At 34.5% G+C, this 16830-nt stretch overlaps 1 protein-coding gene across 8 annotated transcripts in view; it reads left to right on the forward strand.

Annotated features, from left to right (window-relative positions):
• LOC139121571 (GRAM domain-containing protein 2B-like) overlaps positions 1 to 16830 on the forward strand; it is a 105728-nt gene that overhangs the window by 74984 nt on the left and 13914 nt on the right. For 6 of the 8 annotated variants that reach the window (XM_070686585.1, XM_070686586.1, XM_070686590.1 and 3 more), the window contains 5 exons: positions 5382 to 5488; positions 11047 to 11145; positions 11849 to 11938; positions 13500 to 13595; positions 15782 to 15854. In XM_070686585.1, coding sequence (XP_070542686.1) covers positions 5382 to 5488; positions 11047 to 11145; positions 11849 to 11938; positions 13500 to 13595; positions 15782 to 15854 — 465 coding nt within the window. The remainder of the gene's footprint in view (positions 1 to 5381; positions 5489 to 11046; positions 11146 to 11848; positions 11939 to 13499; positions 13596 to 15781; positions 15855 to 16830) is intronic. The other 2 variants (XM_070686587.1, XM_070686593.1) reach the window with 1 other exon arrangement.

Consider the following 16830-nt stretch of genomic DNA (forward strand, 5'->3'; position numbering starts at 1 on the left):
AGTGCGTAGATAGTAATATCACATATACTTTATGGTGTATATTTCCGAATTCACATCTGGAAAATGATTAAAATTTGTGGGAGCTCCAGCTGACATTTTTATTTGAAAACTTGATGCATTGTGGATGCTTCCATATGTGGGAGTCCAGTAATTGCTTTGAAATACAAGTATAATCATGAAATGCATCAGACAGTGCATTAGACGGTGGAAAGTTTGATATTTGTGGTTTAATATGGAACATGGTAATTAATTAATTTCAGATCTGAATAGGAGTTATGTAGTTTTCTAGTGAAACAAACTTACAATGGATAACTGAAATAGTATATCCAAATATGCTATAAAGGGATTGATTTATTGATGATATTGATGATTTCTCAATGTTTTGGTTGTATTAGCAAAAAGTTAATTAAAGAACGGCTATTGAAATTATCGCAGATGTCTGACGGTGTCGTCGACCCTTGAGATTTTGTAATCATGTCTTCTCAGGCCTGAATACAAAACATGCGATACAGTCAGAGCAACATTAGTTGTCGGACAAAATACACGCTGAATACTTGGCATACGCATAATATATTACTACTGTATTTTACTTCTGATCAGTACGTCATTTTGTTATGAATTATTTATAATATGTTTTATATTGATATCTGTGAATTATGAAATAAAAATTTCATATTGACATCTTCAGTTTAGGATACTCTGTGAGAATGGAAGGTTGTTACATGAGCACACCAGAGAATAGTTGTTTTTGTGATATCCTGTTTTATATTAGAATGGGTTTGCTTACTTTAATTGCCACAAGCTCATTAGAAATGAAACGTAACAAATATACGTAATACCAAGTATTGGAATTCCATAGAAGAATCAGAGAATGTATTCACAATCTAATTCTCAGGCCTATACAAACCATAAAGCTATAGTGATCACTTACTTTTGAAATTAGCATGAAATTAAGTGCAAATTTTACTGGAAATATGCGATATTTCTCAATGAATTGGTATGGTATTAACTAAAAGGTCAGACAATTTATCTCCACTAAAGCAGTGCAGTTTGTCGTAGCCAGGATTTTAGTTGCTGTCATACTGAAGCCAAGCAGTCTGTAATAATTTGATGCAGTAACGACTCCAGCAGACAGGTGATAAATAACAATTATATCATTGCTTTTCTGTTCATTATGTTTGTAGATTTATAACAGTTGTGTCTGGGTGAGACTTGTTTTTCAGCTGTACGGATAAACCCAATAAAAAATGGCATGTCTAGATCTTACCAATGGTTACCATGGTGAACACACACCGTGTCAGCCACATCATTATTTTTTCCATTTCATACTCTTTTGGGATTAATGATTGCTGAGAATGGAAACTTTGTTTTTTTCTGAAATTAGTATCCGTAAAGTTCACAGTAAAATGATTACCGGTATCTGCTATTAAACCATTCTAAAATACCCGGTACCAGATAGTGAATAAATTTACATTTGAAATTTACTTACATCTGCTCAGCGTTATTTTTTTTCAGGAGGAGAAAACTTTTCCTCAAAATTTTACTTAAAATCATCATACTCATTATATATTGAAGATAGTTCTGCCATTTTATTTGATAATGAGTAATGTTTGTTTGAGTTACATGTAGGATCTGCAGATTACTGATAATTTTGATTCATTTTGTGTCAGCAATCTTGAATCAGTCCTTATTTTCTTTGACGGTATTGAAAATTTTGCAACATCCCAAGAAAGTGCTTTCAATTTTATCATGAACTCATTCGTTCATATTGATCTACTGAACTGGTCAAGAAATTGTTTTTATTAACAACAGTTCCCTTGTCAATGTAAGCAGTGGACTGTTCTTCAACATGTTTCCTAAATAGGTGCAATTTTAAAATTGTAATTTTAAGAAAAAAGTATGACTCCCAAGGTGGGAACATATTTTGATATGTAGTGTACTGTACTATGTGCATGTATAGTGCACTGAGAATGGCATTTTGGGAAATGATATTACTATGTGGAGGACTTTGAAATTTTTAGAGGATGTTCTAGAAGGATGGAAACCCCTTTCAGAAGAGTTTGTCGGAATAGAGGGAATGTCATTTGTTGTGTCTATTGTAGAAATTGTTGAAGTTTGAATTCAATTCAAGCAGTAGTAGTCCAAATTGATAATAAAGTCTTTTTTATAGTAATATAAATAAATGAGAATTTCTTAATTCTCAGTGGAGAATACGAGGGATTTAGCAATGAGGCATATGTTTAGTTGGTTATGTCTATGAAAATAAGCATGGTATTTGAACATTAACCCTTTGAGCGCCAGTCTATTTTTGTCCCCTATATAAAATAAACCCCTGTCAATTTTTCTCAGAATTTTGCCAAAATTTTGAGTAAAATCTGTAGCCAATGAAATGTGATGTCCATTTGGTCCAAAATTATAAAAAAATTAAAGAAAAATTCATAAAAATTGGTAAAATTTTGCACTAAAATTTTGGCGGGAGAAAATTACAGCACTCAAAGGGTTAAGCATCTGTGGTATCCTCTTGATATGTCAGTAAGTAACATTGGACATGTTGTAGATGTATGCAATGAGATGAACCAGGATGAATATTCGCAAGAAATTGAGAGTATAGGGTTGGGGATCTTTCTGAAAGGATGATAGATTGTCTTGGTGTCTGCAATTGTGAAAAGGTGAACAAGACCAGCTGTTGATTCAAAAGTAGCCGTTAGTAGTTGCTGAAATGTGAAAACATAAAACAAAATCTCAAAGCAAGGGCAGAGCTATTAATATACAGTATGTATAGGAATGGCATTGAGAAGAATCAGGCAGTGTACTTATTTTAGATGCATCATATACATTGTATATCGAAAAAAAAGGTAGTTCTGTCATGTTGCCATGAAAGCAGGTACTCAGCCTTCACCCTATTACAAGTTGAGATGACAAGATGGATATGTAGACAGAGGAACTTATCATGTTCAGAGAAATGAAGGTTTAATCAGATGTATTCGGGTCACTGCTACTTCCTTGTTTGTAGTCTAATCCAACAAATTAGTGTAATCAGTAAGAACTTATCAATCATTGTGATCGATCTGAGTAGCTATTTGTATTCAATGCTTGAATGAGATAAAGGCAGTGGACACTGTCTGAAGGTAAACCAATGTTCCAGAACAGCAGAAGTTTTGTTCAAGTACGGATTGAAGTATAAAACTGAAACAGAATTGTTACTAAACAGCTTTACCCAGTGAATATGAGTGTGCTTTTCGAATGAAATCCCCCAAATATAATTTGAAATGCAAGTGAACAAAGCTCTGACAAGACGATGTTCATTCATTATCACAGACCTGATGTCAAGGGATTCATCCGACCCATCTAGTACATTTCCCTTCTGTGCAGTGTATTGCACAACTGTCATGAAATAGCCGTAACTCCCTTCAAGTGATGAGTTGAGGGTACAGCTGATCACGTTGTCCCATTCTCTCTTAATCAAGTGTCCGTGACAGCTGATAATGTTCTCCCATTTTCTTTTAATCAAGCCTTTGCCAGAAAATCTACGAAATCATTCGCTTACCATCCCCTCTTCAAAGATTGCCTTTGAAGTATTCATTTGTCAATGTCTTAATTTGCTACCCTTTGTTCACGCACATCTTAATTGCCACTATTGTGACGAAGCACTGCGTACAGTCAAGGAGATACAGGTTTTTCAGTGGTGATGGGATTTGCTGTTCTTGTAGAAATCATACAGATTACACCATCAGAGGTATACAAATATAATGCACTAGCCCAATCTCATTGGCTAGTTAGGTTTTATGACTAAGCTAGTGCTCTTTGTTTCCACTAACTCAATGGATTGCCGATAATGAATTACTCAGCTTGTAACGGAAATGTTCAGAAATGAGCTTGTGGAAACTTAAGCCTTGGTAGATATATGTTTTAGGTATTAGTGGACCAGAAAATCATCCCCTCTCTTCTGTTCCATTGATGATGTAATCCCTTAATCAATATGACACCTTCCACTTTCCTTTTAAAAAATGAGTGCCATGGAATGTCAATTACCCAGATCAGCATATTTTTATAATTTTACGAATAATTTATAAGAATTTACAATTTATCCATGTCTGTTGGTTGGGGTCTGTGTGATTTTCATGAATCTATGCCAGGATCTCATCCTTACCAGAAAAGAATTTTCAGTTGAGAAATTCTCATTTTGGGATAATTACTGGAAATATCACTCAGAGAGTAAGTGCTAATGTTGTATTACAGTGTATGTTTGTCCATTGAGAATATATTTCAACCTCACACTGGCTGTTTTCGAAAGGCTCTGCATTATAACATTGAGTTAGACAGGAAGAAAGCCAAGTGACATTCCATAAAAAATGCTACAAAAGGTTTTACATTTGATATATACACAGCAGTATTCAGTAAGGAGACCTTGAAAATCTGCACAATGATGCTTTTCAATTTTGATTGAAGTAGCATCTGAAAATGTCACGACAAACAAGATGAGAGCCTTGTGAAATGCGAGTCCCAACACATTCTGAGATTCATAGAAGTGATGTATCTTGAGGAGATAGGCGTAAATGTCAAAAGGAGAAAGATTCAGTACCACCATTACAAGGTTGTTTGAAATAGGCTTTGATACACATGCTTTGGTACATGCTATGATCTCAAGGGACGAAATTGCTGATTTTGGTGTTTTCGTAAGTTACGATATACCTTTTCAGAATCAACCACAAATATATAGTAATGTCACAAAATACAAGATGTGTGTCAAATAAAATCTGACATTACCATTCACTCAGGTTTGCAGTTGGTCGCAGAGATCAAAGCTCACAATTATACATTTATTGTCGGCAGCCGGGGATGAACATATGTCTTTTCCTCCTCCTCAGCTCAGTGTATAGTGTATATTTCATGGTTTTAACTCATATAACCAATTTCTCAAATAATCAACCTGAACTAGAATAAATCCAAAAAAAGACAATGACTTTGTCCATTTAAACCAATTATTGCTAATAATCCACTGCCCCTGCTCGGACAAAAATCTCTGCATGGTGTCAAGGCTACCAGGGGCCAGGGGTCAAGGGGTTTAATTAACATTTATTACTTTAGAATAATAGTTTTCATCTCTTAAAACAGCATAAATCTATAAAAAGTTCAAATCATGGGTATAAAAAAGGTACAAGTAAAGTGTATTTTTAGGAATCACAGAACCATTTTGCTTTACTTTTTGGGAAAGAACAACATGTCACTATCCTACTGTGGTTTAAAACAATATTTTTCTTTCAATATCAATACTAAACCATTATAAAATAATTTATTTTATGTTGTTTTGAAGCTAAATGACGCAACTTCATATCTTATGGACAACAAGACATAATAAGAAAACTATTTGCCTATTTCAGGTTACACTTGTGCACTCCTTAAAGGTACAATACTACTGCAAGGCCGGCTCTATGTGGCTAGGAATTGGTTTTGTTTTCACTCAAATATATTCGGTAAAGAAACTCAGGTAAGTAAATGCTGATTTGAGAATCTAAACTAGATTTGGTTAAAGGTATACAGTCACCTGTAATCTAAGTATGCCCATATATAGTCAAAGGGGTGTTCCTTGGTATTCAAAATGCCCATGTGAGGGCGCTGTTTTTAAAAAGCGGTCACCCGCTTAAAATCTGTAATTGGTTAGATTTTCTCTTTCCATGGTAACTGTGGCAAATTGGAACATGGGACAGTATACCTTTAACTTGGGCTTATTTTTAGCCTCTCACTTCAACACTCCTAAATGTAATTTTTCAAATATACACATTGTAAAACTGCTCTGAAAAGCATAAACTAAAACTATTTATAATTCTGGAAGATCTCAATTCATACGGTATTTTATGTGCCGGTAAGATCCATTATGTAGGAATCATATTATTATTTCTGAGCAATTTTTCATCCCAGGGCCAGGACTCTGCAAGGCATGATACATGATCTTGCATATCCTTCTGATGGTTTCAAAAATAGATATCCACCATCTGTATGAATTAAAGAGGAAATTGGCAATCGCACACATGTCGTTTTTTAATGGAAATAAATTAAATCCTACATTTTGTGATATGCTCATTTGAAACTCAACTCATGTGGAAGAAGTGTACCGTATTGAATCCAAATGCTGTGGTTCTAATGTGCAACAAGCACGTGAAAAGTGTCATATATAGAATTCCAGGTTATCCTTTTTGTAGAATATTTTGGTCATATACACTCGCATTTTTTTGTACACATGAACCGCATTTTTTATTACTGTGATATTCAAATGTATTCATGCATAGAAGTGTATGCATGGATTTTTCTATAATCATATTCTGGAGTTATAAATCAAAGTTATGTAAAACGACACATTGTTAGTTTTAAGAACAAATCTTCAATAAAGAAAAAATCTGCTTACCATGTATAATTATTCATCCGCCGATGAACATTTCCAGAACATAAAAGTAAGGGAGTCTCTTTCCCATTAGGTACAATCTATCATCAAAGCTGACGCACAATAAATATAATTCCTTCATTCCTGGATAAGAGCTCATTTTGTTTTGTGTTAGTCAAAATCGCATAAGGACTTTGAGCATATTTTTGAGGCACATGCTTGCTACCTGAATGAACCTATAATCATATAAACAACCAATTCAAGAGAAGTAAATACCACTGATCTTGGTTCAAATCTGCTCCAGATAGACTTGTTTAAGGATTTCTCTTGACTTTTTATCGATTAAAATCTCTCACGACATTCTATTTCACTGTATTCTCCATAGCTCTGAAAGTTTCCATTGTGCCGAGTTCATCTGATATGCCCTTGGAACAAAATTCATGAGAATAATGGGTCCGTGTGTAATTTTCCTTTAAATGGCAGGATTAACCTCAGGGAAATCAAGTACAGGACTCAGTTTCAGATTTTTAAAGGCATTTATGGTAACCTTTGCATGCCAGACAGCCATACCTCAAAAAAAATACAATACTGCAGTATATATGCGAGACCACTTTATTCCAAGTTTGTAATTTCATCATCTGAGCAAGAAGCTTTTTTCCCCCTTGGGTATCAAAATCATCGTCATTCCAACAATGGCTGGGGTAGACGTGTAGAAACATATAGTTTTACCAGTGCAATCCTCAGCATCCATCCTGGATTCTAATGTACCACTCAACAAAGTTATCTTTTATGTCTTGGAGAGGTGCACAATTTACTCTGAAGTTTAGACTTCAACAGTCAGAGTGGAGCAGATTTGACTGATTCTGTACAAGTGGAATGCCATAGGGAGTCTGTTAGGCTTTCTATATGACTTGAGCTTTGTGTTTAGGGGTGTCGAGTTCACAGACTTGTTTGTAGAGATCTACAGTGTTTGTGTCGATCAGGTGATTCTGTAATTAATGGTGAAATTAACCCAGCGATGGATGCGACGTGTGAGCTTAGGTTTCAAACACCCTGTGTACACTATCCCAGTCATCTCATCATGCCCGCATTGTTTCATGTCCTAACACAAGCATACCAGTAGTTACTGGCAGACTGATACATACTGAATTTCATATGCTCAGAACAAGGGCATTTGATGTGTAATAAAAAAACTTAATGCATTACTGAATATAGCTGTAATGTTTTATCCAAGACTCTTGCTCTTTTGAGCACATCAATGCAGAGAGATGCACATGATTGATGCTTGTGCACCATGTTTGCTATACCAGGTTGCTAATTTGCATATATCCATATATGGTAAAAGAGATGAGTCAACTGTGTTCTGTATGGAATGTCATTAGCACTGTACCTTTAAAGGTATACAGTTACCCGTAATCTAAATATGCCCATATATGGTCAAAGAGGCATTCCTTGGTATTCAAAATGTCCATGTGAGGGCGCTGTTTTTAAAAAGCGGCCACCCGCTTAGTGATTGGTTAGATTTCTCTTTCCATGGTAACTGTGGCAAAATTGGAACAGATGACAGTATACCTTTAATACAGTTTTGAAATTTCAGAGCTTCCCAAGTGAGACTTGGTGATTGGTTACGACAAATGGACGTGACTAAATTGCTTAATGTCTTGTTAATGATTATGGGTTGATATTTAGGTATTGTGTACATGTATCTCATGAAAGGTCCACAATAAACAATTGGTAAAATTGCAAAGTTATATGTTTTTAAATTACTGTGTACCTTTGATTCATTATACCATACCATACCGGTATGTTATAGCGCCAACCAGAAACTTTACCCGAGGGCAGGTAACAATTTGCCCGATGTCAGAAGGGTCAATGGTCTCCTTCCTTGAGGGCATGTATTGTCCCGTGTTTGGGCTGTAATTTTTTTTTACCTGCCTCTCCCACATAATTTGCATACCAAATCTTTTTCTTTGATTTACAAAGTGACAATAATATGCTTGATGTCCATGATAGATAAAAATTCGTAAAAATACTAATGTCATGGTGCGTAAATATATTTGAATCTGTTATGCTGTTTATTGATTTTTCTTGTATGATTTTATAAACAGGGGATTCCTTATGTCGATCATAGTGGATGACGTTACAAAATAGCTCTCTTTCATGAAAAATTGAGAAATTTGATTAATTTTAAATCCCGCAGTTGACGTCAAGTTTAAAAATAATTCAGGGTCAGTTTCAGTCAAGTGATGACTTTGCCACCTGCTAAGTCATCAACAAGTTTCCAACGAATCCTATTGGGCACTGGAGTGCCTGGGCAGTATTGTCGCAATGTGATAACAAACAAATTGATTCCATGTGCTTTGTGTAGAGAAATCATTCTCTATATCTTTGGTTCATTAGGTCACAGCTGTCAAAGAAAGATATACGACAAAGCATAACTTATCAGATCCTTTATACGTCTTCGTATGCTTGTTTCAATGTACTCCATGTTAACAGTAAAAAGAATGTTTTTGCCCAACAATGTGCTAATCAAAAAAACTTCTGATGGGTTCAGTTTTCACTTCCAATACAGTGCAGTGCAGTACGTGTTACAGAGGTGAATGTGAAGCCTGGCAACTCACCTGACCTCAAAATTCTTTCAACTTTAAAGTAGAAATGAATTATTAAATTTTTATCAGTTTGACATCTGCTGTAGGTGACAAACCTGGAAAGCAGCCGACGAATGTGTCTTTGTGATAATATCTCAACAAGATCCCAGGGCTTTCAGCGTTGAATAGCAGCAGTTCTGATAAGGCGTCTCCTGGCTATCATGTAAATGTATACATGTACGTGCCTCGGAAACTTCTGAATTTTGCATTTTGCTTCATTTCATTAGCAAATTCTGACGTTTGAAAATTTTGCATTGTTGTAGGTTCAATGACTGTTACACTCTACAATTTTTCTCGTGTGTTTGCTCAGTTTATCATTAAGCATTTTGTTTCCCTCTATAGCTATAGGAATTTGATTTAAGGTAAAAGGCACACTGGACAGATATTTGGACTGACAAATTTTTACATTTCTTTTCTGATCTGCCACTTGTGGGAGGTTCATTTTAAATTAGTAAGAAAAATTTTCATCGTCATAGTTTTCGAAAATTGAAAATTTTATTTTTTTCCCATAGAGTAATGTAACTCAAGTATATATGTAAATTTTGTGAACGTTTTCTTATGGCTTTGATATCAAAATAGTTATGTGGCACATACATGTTTTTTCGCTGCAGTAGAAATTTGACTCAAAAGTTACAGTGCCCTAGAAAGTAATTTCATATAATTTTGTAAGTGTATATTCAAGATAAATAGCAAGTTTCTCAGTGTAATTTGTTTGACTGCATCTGACTATATCAAATTGGCATACATATACAAAATTGAAAATGCCATCTGCCTGATGAGCAGATGATTTTCAATCCCTTGATGAATTCAACAATTCTACATCAGAGACAAATGATAGTATAGAAAAGATAGTCATTGCTGTTCTTTTTTCATAAATTACCATGGTAACATGCTTTTTATCTGTGCACCGGATTTTTGTATGTGTTTGATCTAATTACATTATGATGGAACTATTTTTGTCCAATTCATGATTTTCTGACAGAGTACCATTTCAAGAAATAGCATGCCTCATGCCGTGCTGTAGATGATATACTAATGACCACTGCATACTGAATCTAAAGGCTTTGTAATGAACTCCACAAATAATCATTTCAAACTTGTAGTCTGGTGTGATCAAAGCTATCGGATTTCTATTCCCAGAAGACTTCCACAAAATGTGATCAAGTCTTTTGAAGAAGACAGAAAGTTATTTTTTCAATTCAAAAAGTCTTTTCAATACACACAGTCTTTTTTTTTCCATCACATTTCACAAGATTTTTATGGTGTACGACCTTTTACAAAGAGTGTCATCAATTTCTATAGGGTATTTGTCGTTACCCTGTAGCGTACTTTCAATACAAGTTCTTATGCTATATACTTGTGTGTGTAAGATGAAAAAATTGAATTTTGTATGACACGCTCCAGTTTGCCTTTTGAACAAGAACAAATTATTTTCTCCTTGTTTAACAATGACATTTCTAGATCCAATAGATATTCAAATGTTGTGGCTAAATTTTATATTCAGTCTTTCCAGACGGGAACCTTTTGAGAGAATTCATGTCCCTGTAAATTTCATTGATTTGAAAAATGCCAGTCAGATATAGTTCTATGAATTAAAGAGGTTAGCCGGATGCTAACTTATAAAAAGCTACTGTATATTTAGTATATAAATATATTTACTATATTTTATTTTCTATATGTTTAGTATGTGAAGACTCAACCATTGCCCTGACAGCAAGCTATAGTCAATGGTTTGTTTGAAGGGTTAAAGAAAATGGCTTTTATCGCTGTCTTTGACTGTTGAATATTACAATGGAAGATGTGATGACATCATTTAAGAATCAAGTTTCATAATGAAGTCATCCTATGAAATAGATTGCATGTAAATAACTTTCGTTGTCATGACATCTTTCCAGGAAATTTAGCCCAGACGATGAAATTTTTGTGGATTCATCTTCATTGTGAAATGTTTGATGTCGTAGTTCATCACAGAACAAGATCAGGGTTCTGTCTCTAACTGATGCATGTGTTGTATTCCAGGTTATTATTCCAGTACTTACAGTAAAATCAATTACAAGAGAAAGAACAGCATTTGTAGTCCCGAATGCTATTGGCGTCAGGACCATTGACGATAAGAAGGTAACCTTAACTTATTGTTTTCCAGTACTGTGTACCGGTATAACCCAGCTGAGAAATATTTGAACTGTTAAATTCTTGTTCATATAATTTAATCTCTTGGCAGTTTTCTAATTTTGTGTAAAATGCAAATTATTGGTTTTTTTTCATATATGCAGCAACAAACAGTTGAGTGTAAATTGTTTCAGAAATTCTGGTACATTCTCCTTGAAGAGAATACTGATAAGTAAATTATATCAGTGAGATATCAGTAACCTTCCCCCCCCCCCTGAAATCTGTTCAAAAACTGTGACTTGTGACATTTGTCACTGTAGAATAGGGTGGGAGATAACAAGGATGTTATGAGCTGATCCGTGCTTGCAGTATACTAGCCCTCTGGAGGTGACATATAGATCACAGGTCACCTGTTGAAATGGTTTGCAAATAAGAAATGTTGAAAACGTACAGTTAACTGTGATAGTTGTTGATACTTGTACCTATCCTATTCATGACAACATTTTGTTTTGTCACTTAAGGATGATAATAGTAATGATGATGAAGATGAAGATGAAGATGATGATCATCATCATCATTATCATCATCTTCTCCATCATTGTCTTAATTATCATCTTTGTTATCATTGCCACCATCACCTTTGTCATCACCGCCATCATCATCGTCATGGCTACTGTTACCAATGGTTAATTACTGTTTGTTGTTTTTGCAGCATGTATTTGGTTCCTTGTTGTCAAGACCAGTCACTTACAAAACTTTAGTCACAATATGGCAGAGTGTACTCAGAGACTATGCGGAAGAGGTTTGTAGTATTTTCAATATCCTTTTCCTAATTCTCTATGAGCAGTGTATATCTTTAGATTCATCACTCATTTGTGGGATTATTTTTCTTGTGTTATTGACATCAGCTTAATCATCAGCATTGTCAGTTGTACAACCATGTACATTGTATTGTTAAGGTAAACAGCATGTGATATCAGTATTCTGTGCTGGCGCACTCATGGAATTTTGACAAGTCAGACAACCATGTCATAATTTTGATTAGCTTGGCTCTTTTCAGTTTTCAACTTTCATCCAAAATGTACTCATGACGGATTTCAGTTGAATTCTTAAGACAGTTCGTGCTGATTGTCAAACAAGTGGAAAACAAAACATGGTACTTTCAGCGTATTATCAAAGCTGTGTAATGGAAGAATGATGAGCACTAGATTTTAAACATACTCTGTCATTTGAAATCCGAGATTGTTCATATGTATCTTTCATTCACTGTCTTACATATACATGCAGACACATTACTCTGTGTAACCAATCATATTGTAGCTACAATGCCTGTCTCAAAAGCGACAAAGTGCTACCTGTCACAAACATATTGACACTGGTGCTTAAGATATGTACATCTAGTCTAGCATCCACAGACTGAACTAAAGTATATGTACCCATACCAGTTCATACATACAAAAATGTACATGTAGAGGACATAAAATCAACATGTTTGCAGAAAGCCAAACATGTATACTATGCCCATACAGACAAAAATGAACACAGACAGACAGACCGGCAGACAGACAGACACATTATATATATATATATATATATATATATATATATATATATATATGTTTGCAGAAAGCCAAACATGTATACTATGCCCATACAGACAAAAATGAACACAGACAGACCAGCAGACAGACAGATAGACAGACAGACAGACACATTATATATATATATATATATATATATATATATATATATATATATATATATATATATATATATACATGTTTGCAGAAAGCCAAACATGTATACCATGCACATATAGACAAAAATGAGCACAGACAGACAGACCAGCAGACAGACAGATAGACAGACAGACACATTTTATATATATATATATATATATATATATATATATATATATATATATATATATAGATAGATAGATAGATAGATAGATAGATAGATAGATAGATAGATAGATAGATATAAAACACTGTATCACAATACTATACACTTACAGAAATGCATGAGTGCATCTCGTAATATCAAATGTACACATGACAGTATTAAGACATGGAGATGTTTCAACATATATACATGTGCATGTACAGTACATACACAGAGACTGTGTATGACCACCTAAGCCATATATGTACAGACGTATAATCCACACACACATTCAAATGCCTTACCTTACATGTACATGTATATATTCAAAAATGATAGTAAATAGACAGATGTACATGTACATATGCACAATACACCAATATAGAGACATACAGTACATACTGAATATGAACTGGAAAAAAAATGAACTGAGAGAGGAACCGTAGCTAACAGTACGGTGTGACATTCATACAATTCAGGACATATCAATAAGTCAAGATTCCAGCGCCAGGGAGGATGAGGAAGAAATGGTGGATAGTGACACAGATAGTACTCAAGTTGAACCATCATCACCGGTAAATTTTCCATTCTGTGTTCCATTTCCATTCATCAACTCTGCTAATCTTAAATCAATGTCAGAAAAAAGAGGATGAAATACTAAATACTTCTTAACAGCTCTTCTTTAAAGTGTCTTCACCCATCTGTGTCTGAAATTGACTAAAGATGAAATTATTTTTAATGCTTATGTGTCTGGCAGTCTCATTCAGGTCTCTGTATACAGTGCAGCAAATTTTAAAGTGCTGTGTGAAAATAAATTCAAGAAATGTTTCAAGATCTCATTATTTGAGAGTATCCTCAGGGAATTCTGTTATCAAACTACAAATTATTCAGAAAAACAGTCGTGAATGTCACATTGTATGTCCTTTCTGAGGGCTAATTTTGAAACATTTTATTGGATCGCCGTCCCTCCATCCATGGACGGTGGTTTGATATTTGTCCATCAGTGATTTTCAGATTTGGAATAAGACATTTAGAAACTAAAATACACATATGACATTATCTTGATTTTCACTTTAAAAAATTGTCTTTATTTAATGAAGTGAACCATTATAGCAAGCCTGTGTAAAAAGCTGTGAGAAACACCTAGTTCACTGCCATTTTCAGCATTTGTAATGAAAATTCGACCATTATATATTTAAGAATTTCAACAATTTAGTATGAAATAAAACATCATCCAACATTCATTTCCATTGAGAAGCTAATCTTGCATTTTGATAGTTCATGAACAGACTGGCAGAGTTTGATGTCACCTAGTGTATTCAATTGCTTTTCCACTTTCTCATTTCATGTAACCCATACATCATAATGCATGTTGCCAACAATGTCTTGATAAAGTCCGTCTTTCAGTGTTTCTTGGCAGTGTCCATCCACCCTCCACTCTTGAATCTTATATGCATGCTATCTTACTAATCCATTGTGTATTGATATACTCTTAATAAGCTACTAACATTCTTCTTTTCGATAAAGGGGAATTTGATTTTGTTCTTGGTGAACCAAGTGTCAATGGCATTGTAAAATAAACTGTTTCCGTCAGAATCTTACTTTTGTGATAAAATGGCGGTATACTAACTGTGTTTTGTTGCTGCATTCCCATTGTTAATCTGTGCTAACAATCAAAATCTGAAACTTGCCTGCAAGACATGTCTGTTCCTTCAACTTAGTAATGATAAAAGAGTATAAATAGTCTCTATGGAAATTTGAATAATATTTTGCAGAGAATACTTTGAATTCAAAATTTCTGCCAAATTTGCCATCAATTTTGTTGGAAATTTGAATGGTCAGTGACTTGAGAATTAGAAAGACAAGTCATTTAATTTCTTTGCCGAAAACCTGTCCTCAGGTATTTTACAATGGTGAAAACAAAAGCCTCAATATTAATCTTAAGGTATTAGGTGCCTTAAAAGTGAAACACGTAAACTCTTTGCTAAAACTTACCTCAATGAAACTTTCAAATATTTTTCGTACAAAATCAAGAATATAAATTAGGGGTCACCATACAAAGTTTAGTACTGGAGAAACAAATTACCTGACATTTACTGATATTTGAAATTCAAAGTGACCACCATCCCTGTGTTAACTCTATGGGGAAAAATAAAATTTCGATTTTTGAAAAAGTAAGACTGAAAAATTTTCTCATAGCGAGAGCTTTAAAATGTGTCCCCACAAGTAGTAGACCAGAAAAGTAAAATTTGAGAGCCTGAATATCTGTCCCCAACGTGCATTGTACCTTTAGTTAAGTTGATGTGTTTACACATTTATACTATTAATCAGAATGAGTTGAGTGTGTACTATATTACCTATACTATGAGAGTTTGTGTAAAGTTGAGAACATACCAAGGTTACGTCCTTCTGTAAAACACTTGACATGCACTAAGTATCATAGATAAGAGGATAAAACGTGACAGAGGATAATGATAGCCCCATAAAATTTAATTCCAACCATAGTCTTTGGCAAATAGCAATATAGCAGTACGTAGAGCAAGTGTGTGTATGACAGTACCGGTAGATACCTGCTGCTGCGAAAATGACCAAATTTTCACCACAGTTTGACTGTCACCAGTACGTTAGGAGTGTATTGGTAATGTATTGATGTATTTGTAAGTATTTTATAACACTGATGGTGAACTAACGGAAACAGGGAACAGTTTTCCTTCAATTTGTCACGGTGTTATCATAATTGTGGTTTTTGTGATCTTATCAGGTGAGACAGAAAGAACTAGCGGAAGCCGCTCAGAATGCTGCCAGAGCCACAGAGGAATTCTCAAGTAATGATGGTATGTGTTAATGTTTGGTAGCTTGAAATTACTGAAAAGGCAATTTAGATTTGGACTGATATCATATCAGACTTTAATAACTGGATTTGGTCTCTGTCAGATCTGATGATGTGTCCTGTCAGACTGATATGTAACAGTTATCGAGTCACACGTGATGTGAACCTCTTGTATTTTGTACCGTCATTAGATATGTGTATCTCACAGATTTGTTCACGTTGATGTTACACCAAAACTTGACATTGTAAAAGACAGTTATGAATTTACAAAAAGTCAGATAAGGAAAACATGGATGGCTTTTGCAGAGGTACAAAGTCTAGATTAACCCTTTGAGTGCCAAAGTCAACTTTTGTCACCTTTAGAAAATATACTCCAGTCAATTTTTTTCAGATTTTTGTCAAAATTTTGATAACAAACCATAGCCAATGAAATGTGATGTCCATTTTTGGTCCAAAATTGTAAAAAAAATAACAGAAAAATTCATAAAAATTGATAAAAATGTTGCACTAAAATTTTGGTTGGAACAACTACAGCACTCAAAGGATGAAGATATATTTTGTGAAGGGTAAATTTGCCTTTGAACGTGATGGATGTTTGGAAGACAGCCACATGCTGTGTAATGCAGTACACTATCTAACATTAATGTGTTCTTCAGTGATTTTGCTGTGGTTGACCATGGTCAGAAGCACAGCAAAGAAATCAGAACACAACAGTAACAGTCTAGTTTTCTGACTGCAGCAGTAAACCATGCAGAGATCTAGGAGACCTAGGATCTTTCTCCCTGTGGTAGCTAGTGCTAGTGTATATAGAACTCACTGCAGAGGTATAGCTGCCTTACATACTGTTTTTTTTTGCAGTCATAGTAGGTTTAAGAGTCCCTGTCATCAACTTTTGTCATTTTTTTACACATGATTCCATGATTTCAACAGCTGATCAATGTAGACTGTAGAAAGTTATTGAATTGAAGGACAATCCTACA

This window comes from Ptychodera flava, chromosome 21 (genome assembly GCF_041260155.1).
Source record: "Ptychodera flava strain L36383 chromosome 21, AS_Pfla_20210202, whole genome shotgun sequence".
NCBI lineage: Eukaryota > Metazoa > Hemichordata > Enteropneusta > Ptychoderidae > Ptychodera > Ptychodera flava.